Genomic DNA, 22,641 nt, shown 5'->3' on the forward strand with positions numbered 1-22,641 from the left:
GGTTTTGAAGGAGCATAATGATGTGTATGTTCTACACTTGCATGAAAGATATCCTGTGTGACATTAGGTGTCTCTGGTGTTTTTTTGCAGGTGACCAGGTGCTGGAGTGGAATGGGAAGCTTTTACAAGGAGCCACATTTAAAGAAGTTTACAATATCATTCTAGAATCTAAGCCTGAGCCGCAGGTGGAGCTGGTGGTCTCTCGGCCTATAGGGTAAGAAAGAGCTCACCGACCGTCACTGTCACACAAAAGCTCTTCACCAGTCCGGTGTCCCGGCAGTGTAGGTGTTATCAAGCAGTAAGGGTCGGGCCTTGGATAATAGCGACTGAGGTGTTTGACAAAAGGAATGATTATATAATTTGTGTTTCTTATTGGGGCTTTTATTAACAAGTAATGAGGAATCAGGTCCTGCCCTGAGTGTCTACCTTTCTCCTACCAGTTGAATACAAAGACACCTACCAGGTTCTTGAAAAAAAAGAATAAAAAGTTGGAGTGGATTTATTTATTAAACATGTTAAATGCTATTTTTCAGCCAGGTAGCTAGTACTAGGTCAACATAAATTGGTTTAAACTAATGCACATGCAGCCTTTCAGGAATTTCAAAACAAACGTTGATGTGATTTGATCAATCAGATAAAACAAAGGTATTAAAAGAAAAGTAACTCTTTACATGAATGAACAACATGCATTTCTCAAACTAAAACCAATTGAAGCAAGAATAATGCACTTTACGTTAGATTTATTTTCCAGTCACAGTCGGTATGATCATTCAAGCCACGCATTGAACGAATGGCACTGTCTTCTTTATTCAACACTTGTTCCTCTCTCCCTCCGGCCTGGGCTCTGTATGTGGACCACACAACGCTGTCCAGCGGAACGAAAGCCTGCCGCCTCGTCTGCACGCTCTCCTCCAATTGTGTTTCTGAGGAAAGGGCTCCTTTGCTTCGTAGATTCCCTATATCTGAGCTGCTTTGTGTTGCTGAGGGAGCTGCTGGCCGAATGAAGAGTAATGCGGTGCTTAGGGTCATTAGAGCAATGGTGCAGTCAGCATTAGCTCAAATTGATCCCTTCCATCCCCTGCCTCTCTTTTCTCTCACACGCTCACGCTCTCGTCCTTTTTCCCCCAGAGATATTCCAAGGATACCAGACAGCACACATGCACAACTGGAATCAAGTAAGTCTTTGTCAAAAATACTTAGCCTATTTCATTATTGCATTTTAGCCTATTAATCAGCCTAGAAACGTCAAGTGAAGGAAATGTCTCAGGAAGTTGCTTCTGTCACTCTCCCTCTCTGTCTATGTCATGGCATGTTTTCTTGCCCTCTTTCGGTCTCTCTTCTCGTCTGTGTCTCGCTATCTTTCCTACTACAACTCTATGACATCTCTCGATGTCCCTAAAACCACAAACTACGAACCAGCTTTAGTACTGAATAATCTGACCGCAGTTGTTTCTGCCCCCGTCAGGTTCGAGTTCTTTTGAGTCTCAGAAGATGGATCGCCCGTCCATCTCCGTCACGTCCCCCATGAGTCCCAGCATGCTGAGGGACGCCCCCCAGTACCTGTCAGGACAGCTCTCAGTAAGCATCCTCAGCTTGACTATATGTGAAATCCTTTGTTAGATTGCTTTGACCACTGTTGACAATTTATGAGTAAGAAGAGTTATTAAGTTCACATAACTACATTTTGGAGTGTACTACTAAACTCACATAATGCAATGCAACCTTAAATCCTGGATCAGACCATTGAGCTGCCGGGCATAGCTTCTCTCCCTCTGCCTGTTCAGCTGGCCCTTTACCAACCCAGCACCGGAGTGTAGATCAGGTTACTGTGTGTGTTGTCCATTATCTAGTGTAAAAACCCTCCTGGGGTAAATTGGGTAAAGAACTGCATTAAAGTAAGAGATAAATCAACTCTCAGCAGAGAAAAAGCTTTAGTATCTAGGGAACACCTCCAGAACATTGATATTTCTAAGAAATAGTTGGGTTTTAAGGCTGATACCATCGCCAATCTTCACAATAGTTTTTGTTTATGTTTAGCGTCTTGTAAAAATGGCTGATTTTGGTTGAAGAGGACATGTAGAATAACGTGACTCACAATAATAATTTTAACGCTGCGTCATCCAATTAAAAACAAGCACTGATTTCTGCCCAGATGCTTCTGGGAACATTTCTACGAACCGACTGACCCTAAAATTTTAAAAAACAACTGATTAGTGAGGTAGTTCAGTTCAGTGAATTAACCTTGCGAACCTTGCAGTGAGTTCTTCCCAATGATATTTTCAGCGACGTCATTAAATTGTGTTTCGGGACGAGGGTTTTAACGTCACTGAAGCAGAGGATAAAAGGTCCAGAGCAGAAAGAGAGATTTGATCAGGAGGCATTGATAATTACGAAGGGGCCTATGCCGAACAAAGCAAAGAAGGAGTGATCAGTGAAGTTTAAATAACAATGAATGCACTGGCCTAAATGGCCATCCAAAACGTAAAACCTATGTTGTTGTTTAAAGTTTATTGTAAGTTTTTGTAGTTGTTTTGTGGGATTTTGGTTTTATTGCATTTTCTGTTCTTTTCTGTTCTTTTTTTTTTTTGTTGCTGTTTTATTTTGCTTATCCAGAGCCAAAGCCTTAGTAGAAGAACAACGCCTTTTGCCCCTAGGGTCCAGGTAATGGGCCCCATCTGAAGGGCACAAACTCTATTTGGTCTTTGCTCATTTGACTGTTGACTGGCTGACTTTCTGTTTTCATACTTTGGAAAAATGCATTCGCGGGGAAATGGCAGTTTCAAGTTTCCCCCAGTCCCAGTGCATTGTGTCATTCTCTTTAATTTGATTTCTTGGTATCACCGTTATGATGAGAGTTACTATCTCATTTTAACCCATTCACCTCATTCTTCCTAGGTTATGCATGCTGGACTAATCCGCACACATTTTAAAGAGACACTCTTCCATTGCCTGATTTGACACCAGTAATTGACCCCGAACATGTGACATTTCTGTACCTTTGGCAATGCAGGAGGGTGTCTCCCTGAACTTCCTCAGGACAAAGGACCTTGTGTTGTTTTCTGTTTCAAGTGACATGAACCCAGTCCTGGTGAACCCAATACTCATCTGCAGGAGTTGTGTTATTAGCAGCTTGTGGTGGATGGGTCTGCAGTTTCATGTTGCAGTGAAACCAACATTTTACTTCCAGATGAGAGTTTAAGCAAATTGTACCTCCCAAATAGCAAAGTGAACAAAGCTTTAACTGTTTTCAAAGGGTTTCTTTTAATCTGTCATCTTTAATATCACTAAGCCTTTTTTCTTGGTTTTGGTTAATAACACACAGTTTAATCACTTTGTCTGAATCTGTATTATTGATTCAGAAGGTCAACACTACTGTTTTGACACTAACTATGTTGTTTTCTCTAAAGTTAGCTTCAAGAAACTTTATATGGATTGGATGGGAGGATATTGTCATTATGCATAGAGCATGCAGGTGTGATTTTTCAAATTTAGAGTCTGAAGACATGATATGGCATTTGAATAGTGTGAGTGTGTGCATGTTCATGTATTTTAGGAAAAGCTTGTATTTTTTTGTTAATTAGTTATTAGATGGACACATTGTAAAGCCACATAGTTTGTATATTTGAGTTATTTATGATGAACTACATGTGTTTTCACTCATATATTCAACATGATTCCAAGGTGAATCTTTTCATAAATGTTTTATCACTCACAGACAGAACACTATATCAAACTTTGCAGTATCTGGTAATTTGGTGGGTTACAAGTTTGAAAATTACTTGGTACAATTTGTTTTCCCATAAGCCCTCTGCTGTCTGTTTTGGCCTCCATGAAATTTACTGACTTTTGTTGAATGCTCTTTCTTGCACTGCTGCATGTATTGCTGGTAGTTTTTATTTGTTTTAAATGACTCAGACCCTTTCCATAATCATATTTTCAAAGAAGTATGGACATAACCTTAGAAGTTGTATTCCTCATTTAATTTACTTTCTGTAAGCCCTCGGTTCGATTTTTTTCTTCTTCTAAGTGTCCTCTTTTGGAGTCCATACTTCCCTTTTAGTGTGAACTGTCTCCGATTCCTCTCGCAACAGCATGATTGATTTCTCCATGTCAATGCCCATTAAATATCTGAGAGAACATTATTAGAGCCAGCATCATCTCTGGTAGACAGTATCATTTTAACAGAGCACACTGTTAATGTTAGCGCGTGGTCCCTTTAGCGTTTCACTTCAATTCACTTCAGTGGAAATGACGTCCGGGCCAAATGCATTCACTTCCATTCGATAAGATTTATTCATCCCTGCAGGGGAAGTTTTTAATGACCAACATAAACACATTAATTTAACAACACTTATCGTAATAGAAAAATTAAAAAAAACTGATATGTAATAGCACCATGCACAAAAACACATCTTTTCATTAAAGGATAGTCTCCTTAACCGTAGAGACTAAAATATCACAGATAGATTTTTACCATCAACATATCATACTAACACTGATCCAGTAAGTCCATGTTTTATGAGCACTAAAAGGGATAGTTCAGATTTGTATTTAAAGGGAGTTGTATGAGGTACATATACATAGTTAGTGTATTACTTACAGTACATGGCGGTCGGCAAGGCCCCAGTTTGACAAGAGCAAAGCAATGTCCCGCTGTGGACGGGGCAGCTGGTACAGCCATGCTGGTAGTCTTGTTTGTTTTTCCAAACTGGTGGCGTGCAGTATACCATCCACTGTAGGTAAACTGACTATGGAAGTAAATAATCTGAACTACCTCTTTAAAGTCTGATCAATTGTGCCACGAAGCATGTGACTGGACATCATCCTCGCAGGTAGACACTTTCCTCCTCTTCCCTGAAGGGTAAATACAGAAGAAGACTCTATGCTGTAGTCAAAAAACGGTCTGAGTTCCCAGTAAAAAAAAGACACAAATGCTCCTGTAGTAACTTTACTTCTAATTTGATGCAGTTGTCTTCTCCTGCGTTACTCCCTCTGTGTGTTTTTATTCCTGTTGGCCCTGATCAGTCCCTCAGCAGGTTGTCTTTGCTCTGCCCCTGCAGGTCAAACTGTGGTATGACAAAGTGGGCCATCAGCTAATTGTCACCATCCTGGGCGCCAAAGACCTGCCAGCCAGGGAAGACGGCCGGCCAAGGAACCCTTACGTCAAAATCTACTTCCTCCCTGATAGAAGGTAAGAGTAGAAACAGTCACCATTTTACCTCCCCCACTCATTTAATGTCACTTCGATTCACTCCCTCCAGGAAGTTAATGGACATTAGTGGGCCAAACTGAGTTATTATATGTCTTAGAAAATGGATTATGTGCTTGATGTCACAACGTCATGTGTCAATGTTTTTTAGCCGTTAGCTTCAGGAAAGCTTGTAGGGATTTGAGTTGATGTGCTTACTACAAACTACTTTGTTGGTCGTTTGTTAAGCATTTCTTTCTTATGCGCTGATAGAATGTAGAAAAACATGTTCCTCACCTTGCCATCTCATTGCCATTATCAGCATGCCATGGTGATGTGCTCTGTGCTGTGTCGTGTTATTGATCTGTTGTATTCGTGGCTCTCCTCTATCATGGTTGTAAATAAAAACAGTTTGAATTATTGTTCCTCCAGCGACAAAAGCAAGAGAAGAACAAAAACAGTAAAGAAATCCTTAGAGCCCAAATGGAACCAGACCTTTATGTATTCACCGGTGCACCGGCGGGAGTTTCGGGAGCGCATGCTGGAGATCACATTGTGGGACCAAGCCAGGGTGAGGGAGGAGGAGAGCGAATTTCTGGGAGAGGTAAGTAACCCAAACCCCACCCATCAGGGACACTCACTGACAGTATCTCAGCTAATCCTCTCGAATGAGGTCAAGCCCCTGATAAAGCTCTGACAAAGTTGTGGTGGTCCACTCCTTGTCCGACACGGACAATGATCTTTGGTGTTTTTATTTACTGTGTAAAACTGTTAAATCAAGAGGGAAAGGATTGTTTTTAACTGACGTAGTCTGTACGAAATATATAAGATACTTTGCAACCACTTGCAGTAAAGACATTTTTAACTGTGGACATTTATTTTCTTTTTTACCTCTGGCAGATCCTTATTGAGCTTGAGACAGCTCTTCTGGACGACGAACCACACTGGTACAAGCTACAAACCCACGATGTGTCCTCTATCCCACTCCCACGTGCCTCCCCGAACACACAGCGCAGGCAGCTCCATGGAGAAAGTCCGACGCGACGGCTCCAGAGTGCGTAACCCCTCTGTCACTGACACATGTCACACACACACACATCCTGATTGATTTCTTGAAATTCATTGGCAAGGCATTAAGGTTGTGACGAAAATGGTCATGCCACTTAACATTTTCAAACCATATCATTTATAAAATAACTTTACTAAAACCAAAGACAAGACATTAAACTGGGTGACAACATTTAGAAACTCACTTAACAATCGTGTCTCCAATAGTACACACTCAGTAAAGAAATGTGGGTATACATTAAATGAATTTAAATAATTACTGAAGTCAGTTTTTATTTTGTATGTACATAGGCAGAATTCCTTTCTTTTTATTCTGACACGGCAGTGTTAGTTTAAGTGCATAAGTAAGAAATTGGGTTAAACATGCAAAATCCTTTAACCCAAACAACGTTCTAAAGTATTTGTGGCACATCAGCGGTCTGAGTAGGTTGATCCAAGGTGATTCTCTAATTCGCTTTAATTTCCTTGTTAAACTTTTTCTTTGTTGAGACTGCAAACCATGTTGTTGTCACTGTACTTGCCAGACAGAGCTGGCATGCAAGGAACACCACGGCTACAAGACTGCCAGCGAGTCGTGGTCATTTAGCTCAGGATACAACCAACATAGACTTCAATGGTATTATTTGTCTCGTGAATAATCAAATTCTTGATATAGTAGATCTCGTTTACAAATTAGGGTCCACATACAGTAAACTTCTGGCCCCACTGATTTTGTGTTCCTGCTTTCGTAAATGAAGGCTTTGTAGTGTTTAGATTTTGTGTTTGTCGTGCATGTTACATCAACTTTACTGCTTCTGCTTTTACAGACAAAGGCTCATATTCACACAACTCAGGTAAAGACAGTGCTGCTCTATGGAGCTCTATGCTCTTAGTGTTCTCCTGTCCTCTGTAAAGATGCATCCTTGTGCCCTGATTCTCCGACCCTGTCCATTTCCCCATGAAGGGTGCATGTCTCCGCTGCCTTACACGGAGTTCAATGAGGGGAGCTGGTGTACACTTTTACACCACATGTCAGAAATCCGCTCAGGGTCTCCGACACATGCACGCTCCAGGGAAATGGAGATTAAGGACACAGTGGTCTCTCCCTCTGTGTGTACTCACTTGTGAACTACCTCAGAATCTCATCTTGCAACCCGGAAACCATTTCCTGCAAAACGTGATGTGCAAAAAACCCAGGCGATCTGCCAGTCCTGGCAGACACAATATGCTTTGATTTTGACCACTTGCCTTTCCTCTGTAATGCAAATGTTGCTTGATTATTTCGGAAGTTACCAACATTCCCCCTTTTAAGAATGCACCAAATGCTTTTGAAAAACTCTGCAGCCCATTCTACTTTGCTTGTGTTTGTGTGTCTTGAATGTCTTCTTGATCACGGGCAACATCAGATGATGCTGCTACTCTAAACAGTAAAAAAGAACAAGTTGATTATCTTTATTAATACATTATTTAGCTGGTGTCGTATTTTCTCTAACCACACCCCAAAAATAGCTCATTGTGTGGCCCTTCTCTCACCATTCTGTAAAAAGATGCTTGTGAAAGTACTTCAGACGGCAGTACGGTAGTCCGCGTTTACACAGCACTGCTATACTGTAGTGCTCCTACTACACACTTAAGGCTTGCTCGCTTCCCTCCACCAGGATGATTTTCTGGCCGTTTGTATAAGTGTGAGGTGAAAGAGCTGACGGCTGTAAAAAGTCTCCAGCCAACTGAGATGAGAGGTTTGGAGCGGCGCTGCCAGAGTGCAGCACTTGTCATTTCTGATAGAGCACACTAGCCCGTTTGATTTAAGTTGACTGAATGGTGAAAGAGGTGTGTGTTAGTGTGTGTGTGTGTGTGTGTGTGTGTGTGTGTGTGTGTGTGTGTGTGTGTGTGTGTGTGTGTGTGTGTGTGTGTGTGTGTGTGTGTGTGTGTGTGAGGGGTTCATACTTTAAAGAGAGGGGACAGGAAAGGGCAATAAGGCTTTCGGGGTAGATGAAGAAATAGTTGTAACACCCTCGTATCTCCCTACACTCACGTCACATACAAATTTAATGATTGAACGTATCACCTCAAAGTTCCTCAGTTCAGATGAAGACAGATCTGCTGTTTTTTTGTTGGCGGGGATCAGTGAAATGGAGCGTTATTTGTTTCAGCTGATGTGTAATTTCCAATCAGTCATCCAAATTGCTGTCTTGCAGAACTGTTTGTTGTAGTTCTGGGGTATGAGGACGGGTGCACACCTTAGGGAGATACATTTTGTGTATAATGCACACAAAAAATGGGTGAATAGATGGACAAGGGAATGAAAATGTCTCTTTTTTTCAATGTTTCTCTCTGTCTCTTTATCTCAAAGGATCCCAGAGGATAAGTGACAGTGAGATCTCAGACTACGATTGTGAAGATGGTGTTGGGGTAATAACAGGTAATAAATTAAGGTTATATTAACTTAAGAATCATGAAATCAGAAAAGCAAAATGTCTGGAGGTAAAGTCACAACATAGTTTCACCAGGCTGTATTACATTTTTGTAATATTGTTTTTAACCTCATCACTGACATGCCATCTGTCAAATGCTTGCTTGTCCCGAGAAGCTTACAATACTGTTATATATTACATTAGCAGAGTGAAAATGCTGCAGCCCATCAGCTGCAGCAAAGCGAGGGAGCACTGAGATTTTGTCTGCCTCTGCACTGCTAGTTGCTGTTCTGCTGTGCTCACCAAGGCTCCAGCAGCACGCCCACGCTGCACATCAGAAAAGGATAAGTTCTGCTCTGCTGTTAGCAGCCAGAGAGAGCAAGAGAAAAACGGCAAAAAGAAAGACTGAAAAGTACTTGATATTTGCCCACATACAATATCAACCTTGAAGGAAACCATGCTGAAAGGCAGGAAAGCCGTCAGAAAAAATAGAGACTTGCTTTTTGTTTTCCCACATAAAGAAAGATGCAGCAGGGTCTTTGTTATTCTCTTTCAATTAAGAATATCCTTTTTTCCCTTTCGCTTAAAGACCGCAGAAACTGTGCCGACCTTGTTTGCAGGAAAGCTGTTGGTAAACTCGGATGGAGGAGCTGCCTGCACTGTTGATTTAGTGTGTGGTAATAGTTCACATTTCAGTTAGCAGATACAGGCCACAGAGACAAAAAGAGGAAAAGACGTGTGACATAGAGGAGAAAATCTATCAAAGAGAGAGAAGAGAATAGATTAAGTTGCTATACCGAATGCCTGTCTGACACACAGACAGCATCAGCCTGGGCTCACTCATGATACTGTAGCTGAGGGAAATCCCCCTCCAGTCCAGCCTCTTTAACATTCTCATCAGGCCCTGACTGCTTCACCATGCCAGGCAGTCACCTTCACTTCTTCACAGTGAAGGGAATACCCCTTTATTCAGCTCTGTTCGCACCCTCCTCTTTACACAGACTTCATTACAACTCCGTTTTCCCTGCAGTCTTCGCGTGAAAGGGACATTTCACTCCAAAATCAAGCTTCTGGTCCTTGAAGCGCCAAGAAAAACTTCAACAGCGATACCTCTTTCCAGAAATCATGATCTAGTTATTCAAGATCACCCAAAGACCTTGTTGTGAACATTAGAAATTACTGCACATGTACTGCTTATGTCTTTCAAAGTGCAACTCCTTTTATACAACTGGAATTTTAGAAGTGAAAAGTCCCATGTTAACATTTTGTACATTACCATTAGTTTAGCTTTGACCCTCAGTCCCGTTCCTTTTGCCTTTCTGCTCCTATGCAGCCCACTCTGCTTGTTCAATCCTACTGTTGTTAGTAAAGGCTCTTTTCCTTACATGTGCTTAACAGACAGGCTGTACTCATGTGTCAGGCAGCATGTCAAGAGGAAGAATAGATTATTTTGGCTCTGCATGGTGTTTGACGGCTCTGCTGCAGGAGGCTCTGTGTTGGAGCTGTTGTTTAGAAATGACAGATGTTTTCTTTTCAATCTAATCTGCATCACAATGATTTTTTTATTCTACTTTTTAACCTTTAGTTTTTAAAATTGGTATAAAAATGGTCTAAAATGATCAAAATTTCAGCATTGAACTTGCGATCCACTTGCGATCTAGATATTATTTAGTATGAATCTTTTAATCTGTCTGTGCGGTGAACTCTTATCATATTTCAGTTAAACTTCCTCGAGTGAAGGTCAACATAACATTATCTCCAATTTTTCCTGCCTTTCCTCCCTTTCCCACTTTTGATTCAGGGTTTTCCTTGACTCATTTTAATGTTCTATACACTCTATTGAATATCAATCAAGTTTAATAGTGCTAAGCATTGACCTTAACCATGGCTGCTAGCCACGTCTGATTATCGGTTAATGAACTCTTTCAAGTTCAATGGACCAATCAGCCTCGCAGAGAAAATTCATTATAATAGTTCTGATATTTTTTTAAGGCTATTTTCATGTTTAATGCACAATGTTAACACAGCAGATGAATTCCACCTTTATTGAAACTTAGACCTTGTTTTTTGGAATATAGAGACTCAGCATAATGAAAAAAGTATACAAAAACGATGCCTCTGCAGATTAGCACTTTAGCACATGTTTTATAAAGTTTGGTCTGTTTCTTCTAAGTTATTAAAGGCTGGGGTTGAACTGAATCGAAATCGTTAGCTGCCATTATTTTTCATTATCAAAAGCAGCGGATTTAGACAGATATACAGAGAACTCACAAGGTGTTAAAGTGAAATTGGCACAGCAATTTTGTGTGACTGTTGTATTTTCCTTGTAATTTAAAGCCCGCCACTGCAGTGCTTTTGGTGTCAGAATATTATGACAGAACCATCTGGAAAAAAAACAACACCCTCTTCATCTTGTCCCTCCATCTCTCACTTCCTCTATCTGTTCTTTCTTCGCAGACTACAGGCCAAATGGCAGAGACTTCCAGAGCTCCACGCTGTCCGTCCCTGAGCAGGTGATGTCGTCTAACCACTGCTCTCGGTCGGCTGATATTAATCGGGCGCGGTCGCGCTCTCCCAGCGTTCCCCCACCCTCCAGGTAACTACCGGGCTTGATTTCTGTGTGGAAACTGTTTTTTTATTTGATTTTTTTTTCAATATAGATGTATTTAACAATCCTTTCAAAGTCCTTTCTAGCCTTAATTTCCTTGAAGGAATCCATATGCTTTAGGGACTGTACTGCCTTCTAAATGCCACATCATTAATCCAACATGTATGTCTGATGCAACGTTTCTCGCGGTTGCTCTGAGTGCCTCACATAAACACGAGGCGATGTGCCCTCCGCCCCTCATGCTCCTTGGCCAGTAGAGGTCAGTATGTGGTGATGTAAACGACATGGGGGGTGATCCGGTCCACTTCTGTCACACAGCAGAAGTCTGGACCCAGCCTTTGACCTTAGGCCTTCTCAGTACAGCTCCTCCACTAGAGTGGACCACCACAGTGTGTCCGAAGATAACTACTCACCTGACAGGTACACACACACGTGCTCCAGCTTACAGTTGTGTACAGTGGATGCATGCACAAACGCAGGCATGCATGGAGCAGATGCTGACATGCTCACAAGTGAGGGCTGTTGAGCAGACATGCAAGGAGCTGTTTTATGCACGCATACACTTAATGCACGACAACGTTTGCCTTAAAATCTCTGGGGACTGATGTTGTTCATGGATACTTTTAATTTTTCTTGTATTCCTGCTTTTTGAGAGCAACTCCTTTCTTTGGAAAAAAAGGTATCATAATATTTTAATATCCGATACAAAAGTGTGGATTCAAAACATCCTTTATGAACACAAGACAGTAAGAGTGCATTTTCCATTTTATTATGGAAAAGGTGGTCAAGGGGAAGTGGTCAGTTATCCCCCATCAGCACTTATTTTTTGTGAGGGTTGGAAAATGTTGCTCCAAGAGTCCAATCATAGCCTTGGCAGTGCCAGGCTGCAGCTACTTTCCCCCGTCCAATTAAGTTTATTTGATATTTCTGAGACTTGGTCTAAATCAGTGTCAGATGCAGAAAATGCACTTATCTAAATTGTCTGGGACAGTGCTCACTTGAGTATATTTCAGCTGCTTTAATTAACAGCGGCCGGTTATTTATTGAAAACAGTTTAAAATGACACAGGAAATGAGTCACGTAGAATTTAGAAATGTACCAAAACTCCGACAATATACCATTTAAAAAAAATCTTGTTTTTTCATGTCTTTCCCCCTATAGTTTCCTACTTTTTGAAATGTTGTCTGTAAAAGAAGAAATCTTATTTATTGTGCATGGTCTTAAGTTATTCTAATCATGAAGTAGAGGTGACATCAAGCAGGTTTAGGTGTTTGGACTTTGCTTTTCTGCTCTTCCCTCCGTGAATGCTTCCAGTGTGCACGGTGTACCACTTTCATCTGTCAGTGTGGTTAAGCTGAGGAAGACATCTTTTCAGCATCTCTCATTTTCCTCGCCTGTTTTTTTCTCCTCTTTGAAACTGTCACATCAACCCCTCCTATGAGCGTTTTCTCTCTTTTTACATCGTTGTTTCTTTGAAAAATCTCTCTCGCTCCTTTTCCTCACACCTCCATCTGTCTGCCTATGATTTTGTGTCTCTCCTTTACTCCTCCTCCTCCGCGTCTTCTTCAGCGCCATCTCAGATCCATCTCTGTCTTCTCTCCTCCCTCCATGTGGTCGCAGCCATTTTCTCACCCTACCTCGAACCCGACATACTCAGCCTATTGATGATCCTCAAAACGACCCCAGGTAGACTTTTACCTGAGCATGCATGACGCGCTCATCTTAACTTCAACCTTCAACCACTTTACTTCCTTTGAGGAAATCTGTCATTTGAATGTTGGACACATGGCACTGATACTATGGCATGTTTTTAATCACTGTTGTCAATGCGCAACATGGTTTTCTGGATGCACTGAAGTGAATGCTTCCTATTATCTGGCCATTGTCTGTGACATCAGCGTTGTGTTGTGATAAGTATATATTTTTTTCTGCAAAAGATAAAATATATACTGTGTGTGTGTGTGTGTGTGTCGTACAGTACATTGAGAAAATGTGACACTTCATCCATCCGGTATCAGCATTGCCTATTCTCTCTTTGCATCACCTCAGGCATTGTCCTCTTGTTTCACTCCAAACATTTACAGTGTGAACAAGTGTGAAGCCCACCAAAAGAGTGACTACGGCAATACTGAACATGGATAAGTGTCTGCTGGTTTTGAAGTTTTGTCCATCAGAGGGGATTTCTCCCTCAAACAGTTTGTATGTAACACTGTGGATCTGTAGGATAGAGGTGTTTTTAGGCAGAGAACAGACATTTTCTCACCCTACCTCGGGTGTGTGATATTCCAAGTTGTCTTCCCTTGCAGGTTATTTTATTTTTCATGTTGCTTCCCCTTTTTGCTGGAAAAAGAAATTAAATGCTGACCAGTTGTTGATATTTTCCCGCCAGCCGCAACCGTCGTGTGTACCCAATCTGCCGAGAGGAAGCAGTCAGGTTACTGCGGTCCACTAGGATGGCCCGCGCCTATTCTGAGGGCGCCTACTCCTCCGACTATGACTACGAGAGGTATTGAAATGCACTGCTGCTGCATCTGTGCATCCGCCATCTTGTGGTCCCCTCAAGTTGTCCTTCGTCCGTCTTTAATTTATCCGTGATCGTACATGTGATGACAGAAAATGATATCCTGTCTCGATATCGTTTTTTGCTGAAAGCGTCATCACAGCTCTGAAGTTGCGTAGATGTGGAAGGATAATACACAACTGCCTCTGTATGTGGAGGCCTCAGAGCAATTTGTGTTGCTGACGCCGGCTCTATGTCTCCTGGTTGTTGGATTAAGTTCTGGCCAGCACCTTACTGTCTATTTGTTGATGTCCTTGTTTATGTACCCATCTAGATTATACCAACAGCAGTATGTTGCTAAGTGGTGTGTGTGAATTTTAGTGTTGTCCTTTATTTGACATGCTATTGGCAGCTGCGTATTGGTCACCTGTACAATGGCATCTCCGATGCATTGCTCTGGGCTGCACAGTAGTTTTATAAATTCTGTGTTTAGCCCTTTGGCTTTTAACATCTGGCCAGAATGGGCTGCCAGGCCCTTCCAAGCAACGATAGAAAGGCCTGCTGACACCCATCTATCCATCCCCAGGACCCACGCCAGCATCCTGATGCACCAATAAAAAAAAAAAACCTCCCTCAAAAGAAAGGCTGTAAACGACTCCACCTTTCTGTCTTCAATCTTTAGCCTGCTGCCATCTGGCTTTCAGTCAGGAATAACGTGACGTTTGTGCCATTTCTCTCCGCTCCAAGAGGAAAAAAAGTGATGAGTCCTCAGAACCCAGCCCGAGAGCCTGACTGACTTTATTAAAGTGTCACAAAGTTTCCCTGAGGCCCAGCTTGGCTCGACTTCAGGCTCAGCCTATAGCCCAGATAGCCATTTACGAGAACCCTCTGTCTTCTTCTCTTTCCCTGTCTCTTTGTCTGAGTGGACAGAGAAAGGAAAGTAGCCAGCGTCTCGGTGTTATCCACAGAGGAGTAGAATAGATTTCCTTCCTATCGTACAGATACAGTTTGTGTCTGTCTGCACCCTGGCAGAGTAACAGCAGCACTGAAAATGAAAAAGAAATAAGGGCAGAGGAAAAAAACAGAAGGCAAATGGAAAATGAGACAAAGATGAGTGACGGAGAGTACTTGTGTAGTCTCAGCCTTTTGGCAAGTGTCTTAGTTTAGGTGATTTCCCCCCAGAACATGAGAAAACTGGTTTCTTGGTTCTGTTTAAGTGCATCGCCCCAGAGTCTACCTTGAGTGGGACAAAGTCTACAGCATGTACACATCTAAAAAGCAGCTTTTCCAACAACAGAAACAAATATTTTGGACTTGGTTTGAATCCAGTGACAACGTGAGCAGTGCTATTCCAAAGTGCAGTCTGTCGGAGGACTATATCCATCAAATCACACCTAATGAGAAGTTTGATTTGCAGCAGACATAACCTTTACATCACTCGTAAATCCTTGGCCATAACAACCTCCTGATGTGAATCCACTAATGATTATGTTGACCATCACTGTGAATGGCTGCAGATGAAGAATGTTAAAGTCTCCTTAAGGTTGCTGACTGATGGGCCATTGTTTTGCTATTGGAGACAAAAGGACATCTCCTCTACTGGACAATTTTTCGTACTGCAAAAGGCTACAGACACTACAAGACTATGACAAGTTTGAATTTTTAATCAAAATTAAATTGATTAAAACTCCAATGTGAAAAAAAATCTTACATATTCCCAGAAAAAAGTACTCAAAGGTACAATTTTGAAAACGTCTTTTAGTGTCTATTAGCCTTATTAGTAACAGTTCACAGCTTTTTAAAAAAATCTTTAGGACACCAACATGCCTCCTTTGCTTTAGAAATATAATGGTGAAATGGTTTAGTTAAATACTGTTTGTTTTATTTAACATAAAAACTATGGAAATGCAACTGTTGAAAGACTTAAGATTTATCAATTACATTTTCTAGAAGTTTTTACAGTTCTACCAACAGTGTGCATGCTCTAAACATCTAAATGTCACTATGCTCATGACAAATTGTGTCCAAAGGCTAAGTTGAATATTTCCTTTACTTTTTTGATATGTGCAGTGTGATGCAATTTTATGAAACTGTTTTTCTCTCTGCAAAGTGGAATAATATCCATGTACGCTCTCAATGATTTATTTTGCTAGTTGAGAAACCTCACCTGCTTCTTTCCTCCAGCTCTTCAGATCAACAAGATGTTGCCTTCATCCTCACTGTGCCAAAAATAATTACCATGGATGTGCATTTTTCAGGAAAAAACAGATATGACAAGCCAAAAGCGATGTAAAGATGCACCTCACTTTTCCCTCACATCTCACTCTACCTCAAACTGACCGTAAATGAACAGTCACTCACCACGTATAGATAGCACAAGGTACCTGGCGGCCTCACTCTTAATGCACAATAGAACCCATTGGCCACACAGAGTGCACCTTTTATTATCTGAGAGATGTTGAATATTTTTATGTTGTCACTCTAAACGACCATACGTGAATTTTTTGCTTTAAGTAAATTTACTACATATAAATAACATGTACTTAAAATAACAGCAGACCTATTTCCAAAGCAGGCTGTAGAGTAGTTTTTGAACATGTGATTCCAACCTAAAATGCAATATTAAAATACAGTAATTGTTTGGTGAGTTGTTTACTGGTCAATGACAGTAAATAGTATGTCAAATAGATATATTTGTATACCCACATTGCAGTGCAAGTGTAGAATAATTTAACCATGGCTGAAGCATACATGATGTTCATTCTGATTGCATACTTTGAGTGTCAAGATCCCCAAAAAAAAGCAGGAAAACATGTTGAAACTGGACTATATGATATGGAGCAATGTAAATTATAATATGTGATTTGTAGTAAATGGGTTAAAACATGCAAAAAAAATAAATAAATAACGGGTACATTACTGAAACACATGCACTTTGGACGAGTTGCAAATTTCTTAGCCCTCCATACTGTCCACCCTGCCAAGCATACTGTCCCTGCCCTGCTGGGGCCCACTGAGTGCCTGCCTATCTCTCAATAACCTCTGTAGGAACCACGGAGCCATGGATAGACACGAGTATCACAGCAGGTCCCGCTCTGCAGACCAGCGGCCCACTATAGAGCGGCCCACGTCCCGCTCGCGCTCCACTGAACGCCCCCACGACTCTTCGCTCATGAGGTCCATGCCGTCTCTGCCATCTGGGAGGTCCGCCCCCCCCTCACCTGCCTTGACGAGGTGTGACCCGGATCAGAGACGCTTACCATCTTTGCACAGAAGCAGACTGGAGTTTTAGCTGTACAATCATTTCCCTGAGTCATAGCTACTCTAGAGGGAGGGATAATTTAAACATTCACTTAAAACATCAATAAATCAACAAAAAAAATCTGTAATTATTAGACTAAAGCCCAGCAAATTCATTAAGGCTAATATTATGCTGCTAACTGGGAATATGCAATATAGACGTACAGACATCTTATACAGGTTAGTTAGTCAGGCTACCTACCAGGCAAACTACCTAGCTTACCCAAATAGCTTCATATTGGGCTATTCACATAGCTCGGTAACATTATACCACTGAATCCGTGATTTTGTTTGTCATAGTAACAAATTAATCACAAGGAGTAATTGTTTTAAATATATACTATTTTTCTGGCCTAACTCCTAGCTAGAAATCAGCTACTTTGGGAAAAATCTCTGGTTCTTTTAAATCAATCAATAGGATTATTTAGCCCCCCAAAGCAGCTCTACCTCTGCTATATGTTTGCATCCCTAGAACCTTTGTAGAACCAAAACAGTTCAGACTCCGTCCCATGAGCTCCCACCCACCCCGACCTGACTTACTCACAGAATGAACCAGAACCTCCCTACCCCCCACAAAAAACACATCACCACCTAACTCCCACCCTCCTAATACCCTGCTTCCCCGCCTCACATCACCCCACCTCCCTCTCACGACTACCACCCACCTAGCCACTTTCTGTTTTGTCCCCAAAAGCACTGGTCGTGTATTTACTTTTCCCATGTTCCAGGCACGACACCTCTGACACAGCAGGTGGCGTGCTGACGTTTTAATTTGGAACACACTGCTCATACGCTTGCGTGAGTATAGCAGTGATGGGCCGACGTTTTTACTTTGATTCCATTACTAACATCCACTGATGCCGTTTATCCTGTAATGGCAGTTCTGTTTCTTTCTTCTTTTGTTTTGTTGAAGCCTTTTGGGGACAGTCTGAACGCATGGTCGCACTGGTCTGCTGTTCCTGCATTGAACTCTTCTCTCCTTGCAGCTTGATGAGTCGACTGCACATGCGGTTCACACCTGGCATCTTTTTTTATTGCAGCTCAGTTCCCTACAGTTGATGTGTCCCTCCACTCCCATGTGCCAAACTTCATTGCTGTGTGCATTGTTTTTTTTATATAGTTTTTGCTTTAAATAATTCTTTACATAGAGCTATGTAACCACTATGAGTTATGTCTTGTTCCAAAAAAAGAAATCTTTAAAATTCAACATCAGAAGGTACATCATTCGGCGTTAAAACAAATGCTTTCAGTCACTGATTATATCCAATTGAACCTGACAGTGACTTCAAAATAAGTAAATATGTAATCCAATCTATATGACACATTATTAAACTTGTATCATAGTAGATAGCTTTCCTATTTTCTGTTAAGCTTTACCTCCTGAAATCTCTACTTTTTGTTTTTAACGCCTTTTCTTTTTTCACACTGTGATGTGGGTGCAACATGGTCAGGCCCTGCATCCATCAGACCATCAGATCTTATCCTAATTTTGGTCTCACCTCACTCTCCGCCACTTTTTGTCATGTAGGGCACATCCTCGTAGTGGATCAGTCCAGACCAGTCCCACCAGTACCCCCATGTCCAATAGACGAGGACGGCAACTCCCGCAGCTTCCAGCCACGGGGAAAGACAGAAGTAAGTCACCTTGGTCGTTTTCTATTTGTATTACAGGTTGTGTAAAGAGATGTGAAGACACGCTGAGCCTCATGATGATTTCATTTTTATTTGGTGGCCCAAATGATTGCAGCTGAGAAGTAGCTTTGGTGTGAGAACGGTTGCTGACTTTCACGCTTCATTTTTGAATGTAGGATTTTGATTTGCTGGTGGAATCTTTCAGCATTAGCTATCAATGAAATCTTATAAGCGAGAACTTATCCTTGTTGTTTTTCTGTTTTATTGGTGTTTACTTTTGCCTTCCCCCTATAACACTGCTACTCGGTTCCCTTTTCCATTTCTCTCTCAGAAGATGGAGACGAAGGAACAGAGCCTAGTGAAGGTCTGTACCTGAATGTGCGGGTTTAGTCTTTCAGACGAGGCGCGCTGGTTGAGCTGCACCTTACTCTGAAGGCCCAAACCTAGTCTGCAATGGCGGGCAGCTGGTTTTACTGGAGGCTACTTGGTGCTCCCTGAACCCTCCCTCTGTTGCAGCTGTGTTTAACGTACAGTTTGGATGTCCTGTACCGCTGTGTTGTGTTACCTGTATGCCTCTCTGGAGTCGACTTCTGATCGTAGCAGTGTGGTGTTTTAATTGTAGCCTCCCTGTTTTGAGTTACACTTATATTTGTCTTGAAGTCATTGATTTATTTGAACTGGACTGCTGAGATACTCCACCAAATGATTCTGCACTAACTAAGCAGGTTAAGCTTGTTGCTCTGCAACTACAAAGTGACATTCAAAGTCTAATTTGTTCCTCAGCACTCCTTCAATGAATGCTGCGCGCTGTAGCGACTTGTGACGTGTGCCTTAAGAAGAGGCTGCAATGAAAGCAGTGATTATTTCAATTGCAGCTTTGAAACAGATGCAGTGGAAAAAACTATTATAGATTTGCACTCATTGGAAGAGAATGACTGGGTCAACGATAGAGAGGGGGGTCTGGAGCTCTGGAGGACTTGTCAAAGCACTCGCAAAACTCTTCCATCATTGTCAGAGTCCATGAGGGCTTTCCCTGTCTTCTGTACAGCGGCCAACCAGCCCGTCTCTCTCTTTCTCTCTCTCTCGATCGCGCCATCTTCCTCACTCTCTTAGTTGCTCTCGCTCCTGTCCTTCCTCTATATCTCAGTCATCATTTTTTTTCACTCTGAAGCTCTATCTGTCTGGAACTCGCCATCGCTCCTATGTGTCGCCTTTTCCTCTTTCTTCCTGTCCCAGTCTGTCGTTCTAATTTTGCTCTCCATCGGACAGTTTATACTTTATTTCTCTCTTTGTGCTTGTTCTTCTCTCTCTCTCTCTCTCTCTCTCTCTCTCTCTCTCTCTCTCTCTCTCTCTCTCTCTCTCTCTCTCTCTCTCTCTCTCTCTCTCTCTCTGTTTCTCCATACCTTACCTTGCAGGACAGTGTGTGGGCAGTAGAAGAGGGAGGTGGGGCGGGGGGAGGGTGTACTGACCTTGTGCTGCACTTCCCACAAAGCCGTATGCCACTTGGCCTATGTAATGCAAACGGTCTGCGTGTGTGTGTGTGTGCGCGTAGCATTGTATGGACTGGATCATGTTATTGCCCCGTGCTGCTTACGGAGAAGAGCTGGACTGTTGATAAACCTGCTTTTGTTTCTTCTCACAGCTGTCGTTCAAACTATAGTCATATCTCACACTTGCACATGGCTAATTGTCTTGTATGTTATCTGTTTTTTGTGGCAACTCCTAAGAGGGAGCAGGGGAGGAGCCCGGGGTGTCTAAACCCCAAAATGGTCGCCCAGGTGTGTGTTTTCTTTTTACTACAAAAACAAACTTTAAACCCAATCCTGTACCAATGTTTTTTTCTCCATTTTCTCAAAATGCTGCTTGATTTATTAATAATCCAATATTGGATCACAATGGATATATTATAAGTACAAGCTTAGTTATGAACTTGTTTTTGGATGTAGAGTATGTGTTGCTGTACAGTACATTCATCCACAGGCCTGAATGAATGAACGGCCAGACTGTTGGCAGAAACTGGAGTTCCCCACAGTTTCCACTTCCTACTTTCCCATCTGTTTATGTGGCGTGCTTCTGTCCTTTGACTGTGCGGTGCTATTACTCAACACTGCCATCGCTGTAGTGCTGGCGGACTTCATGGAAACAGTGTAAGGTTTATAAAAAAGCCACATGATCTGTCTCTAATCATTGTGCTGAGTAATGTTCTGCAGGCCAAATGCTGCTGTAAAATATGGTAACACGTGCATGGTGCAATTAACCACACAGGTTTATTGATGCTACCAGAAGTAGCATCATAGAATGTAGTGCACTAGTATTCAGTATCACGGAGATCGCTGTGTGTTTGTGTGTGGATCTGTGGATGTATGTGTCTTTATGTTTAAGTACAGAAATGAGTTGCTGTGTTCATGTGATTTACCATTATGGGGGTTTCAGAGCTCCATCGTTTCACAAGCCTCCATCTGTCTCTCTCTACTAGCAGCAGACTATGAAGAAAAACCCCAAGGCCCACCGGTAAATGGGAGGAAAGGCAAGTAGCCAGAGTAGTGTGATGGCGTGAGTTTGCTGTGTGGGCTTTCTCAGTCAATACGAGTTCTTCATGTATGACATTCGCTCGCATCTGCGATTCTCATTGCTTCTTTACTCTTGGTGACTCCTCTTTCTTATTAGCCGTACACAGTTCTCTTTGACCACATGTGTGGTTCGCTGGTTTGGAGTGATCACATTTAATAGTTGTGTGTAGCTGCAGCTGATGTTAATATGTACAGAGAGCTGCCGTTGTGATCTCTGCTGGTCTGCACCTCTCTGGCTCCAGGACGGCCCAAATCTGCTGTCTACTTTAATAGCAAAGAATTCTGCTCAGCTTCACCTCATAGAGAGCGGAAAAATACAATTATTAGAGAAATTATTGCATGTCAACACATAATAATTAAGCGCAGTGTTTACTTTATTCCGTGAATTCCCTTTGTTGTGGAAGAACGGCAGAGTCTAATCTCCGGGTTTTCAGACCATGGACTGTTACCTTTGTTGGCCAGCAGATGGAGCAAAGTTCATTATCTTTGATGAGGAGCTGTCCATGAATTCAGTGCTGAAGTGGCAAAAAGGTATATCCAATTGTAACACTGACCTCTGTTATCTCTGCTAAATATTTCAATTTAAAGCCCAACCGAAGCGAATTTGTAATTTTACACTTCACAAAATAAATGTAATTGATTTGAAACATATATTTAGGTATAACAAATATTTTTGCTCAGGATACAATATGTTATCTTGATAATCCAAGGTCGAAGGGCTGTAGACCAGCAGACCTGTGTGCGTGTGTGTGTGTGTGTGTGTGTGTGTGTGTGTGTGTGTGTGTGTGTGTGTGCGTGTGTGTGTGAGAGAGAGTGTGTGTGTGCGTGTAAAAATCTGTACTGTATGTGTGATGTGTGTGCGTGTCTCGCTGTAGAAGTGACATGGGAGGACCAGCAGCAAGGGCTGAATGGCTCTCTGTCTGACGGAGGAACACAGCCACACCCCACCCTCACTGACGCAGGTTGGTTGGCCTGGGTGTGTTTTTTTTACACTTTAAACGCTTTGATAGAATATTCCAATTTCCGTCACAATCAACCGTATGAGTCCATGAACAGTACAACTCTCGCTGAATCGGTCCCGACAATGCGGTTGCCACACAAAAGGTAGATAATGCTGACATCTGACGAGGCATTTTGTTACAGTGCAGCGATGAGTTGGGGTGACTTTGTCATTCCAGAATGAAAACACTTCTTTCAGAGTGAGTCAGCCTTGTGGTAAGTTTGTGGCATAACTGCGATGGCTCAATCCACCAGCAATGTATCTATCCATCAATGGACATTTGAGCCTGATCGAAGCACCAAATCTGCTTACTCGTGTAATTCTTTGTCAATTGAGTGTGCCACTTTAATAATAAGGAATAATTGTATGGCCAACTTATATA

General features: G+C 42.0%; 1 protein-coding gene across 48 annotated transcripts in view; it reads left to right on the top strand.

Annotated features, from left to right (window-relative positions):
- rims2a (regulating synaptic membrane exocytosis 2a) overlaps positions 1 to 22,641 on the top strand; it is a 127,189-nt gene that overhangs the window by 72,110 nt on the left and 32,438 nt on the right. For 5 of the 48 annotated variants that reach the window (XM_068569047.1, XM_068569034.1, XM_068569037.1 and 2 more), the window contains 14 exons: positions 91 to 214; positions 1,129 to 1,175; positions 1,466 to 1,578; positions 2,614 to 2,661; positions 5,061 to 5,191; positions 5,600 to 5,792; positions 6,089 to 6,242; positions 8,589 to 8,657; positions 11,107 to 11,245; positions 11,576 to 11,677; positions 13,647 to 13,763; positions 16,806 to 16,991; positions 18,586 to 18,692; positions 19,021 to 19,053. In XM_068569047.1, coding sequence (XP_068425148.1) covers positions 91 to 214; positions 1,129 to 1,175; positions 1,466 to 1,578; positions 2,614 to 2,661; positions 5,061 to 5,191; positions 5,600 to 5,792; positions 6,089 to 6,242; positions 8,589 to 8,657; positions 11,107 to 11,245; positions 11,576 to 11,677; positions 13,647 to 13,763; positions 16,806 to 16,991; positions 18,586 to 18,692; positions 19,021 to 19,053 — 1,563 coding nt within the window. Of the gene's footprint in view, positions 1 to 90; positions 215 to 1,128; positions 1,176 to 1,465; positions 1,579 to 2,613; positions 2,662 to 5,060; positions 5,192 to 5,599; positions 5,793 to 6,088; positions 6,243 to 8,588; positions 8,658 to 11,106; positions 11,246 to 11,575; positions 11,678 to 12,877; positions 12,944 to 13,646; positions 13,764 to 16,805; positions 16,992 to 18,585; positions 18,693 to 19,020; positions 19,054 to 20,416 lie in introns of all 48 variants that reach the window. The other 43 variants (XM_068569053.1, XM_068569088.1, XM_068569042.1 and 40 more) reach the window with 21 other exon arrangements.

Source organism: Clinocottus analis, unplaced genomic scaffold (assembly GCF_023055335.1).
Source record: "Clinocottus analis isolate CAN_PGR_092001 unplaced genomic scaffold, fCliAna1.0.p SCAF_9, whole genome shotgun sequence".
NCBI classification, from domain to species: Eukaryota; Metazoa; Chordata; class Actinopteri; order Perciformes; family Cottidae; genus Clinocottus; species Clinocottus analis.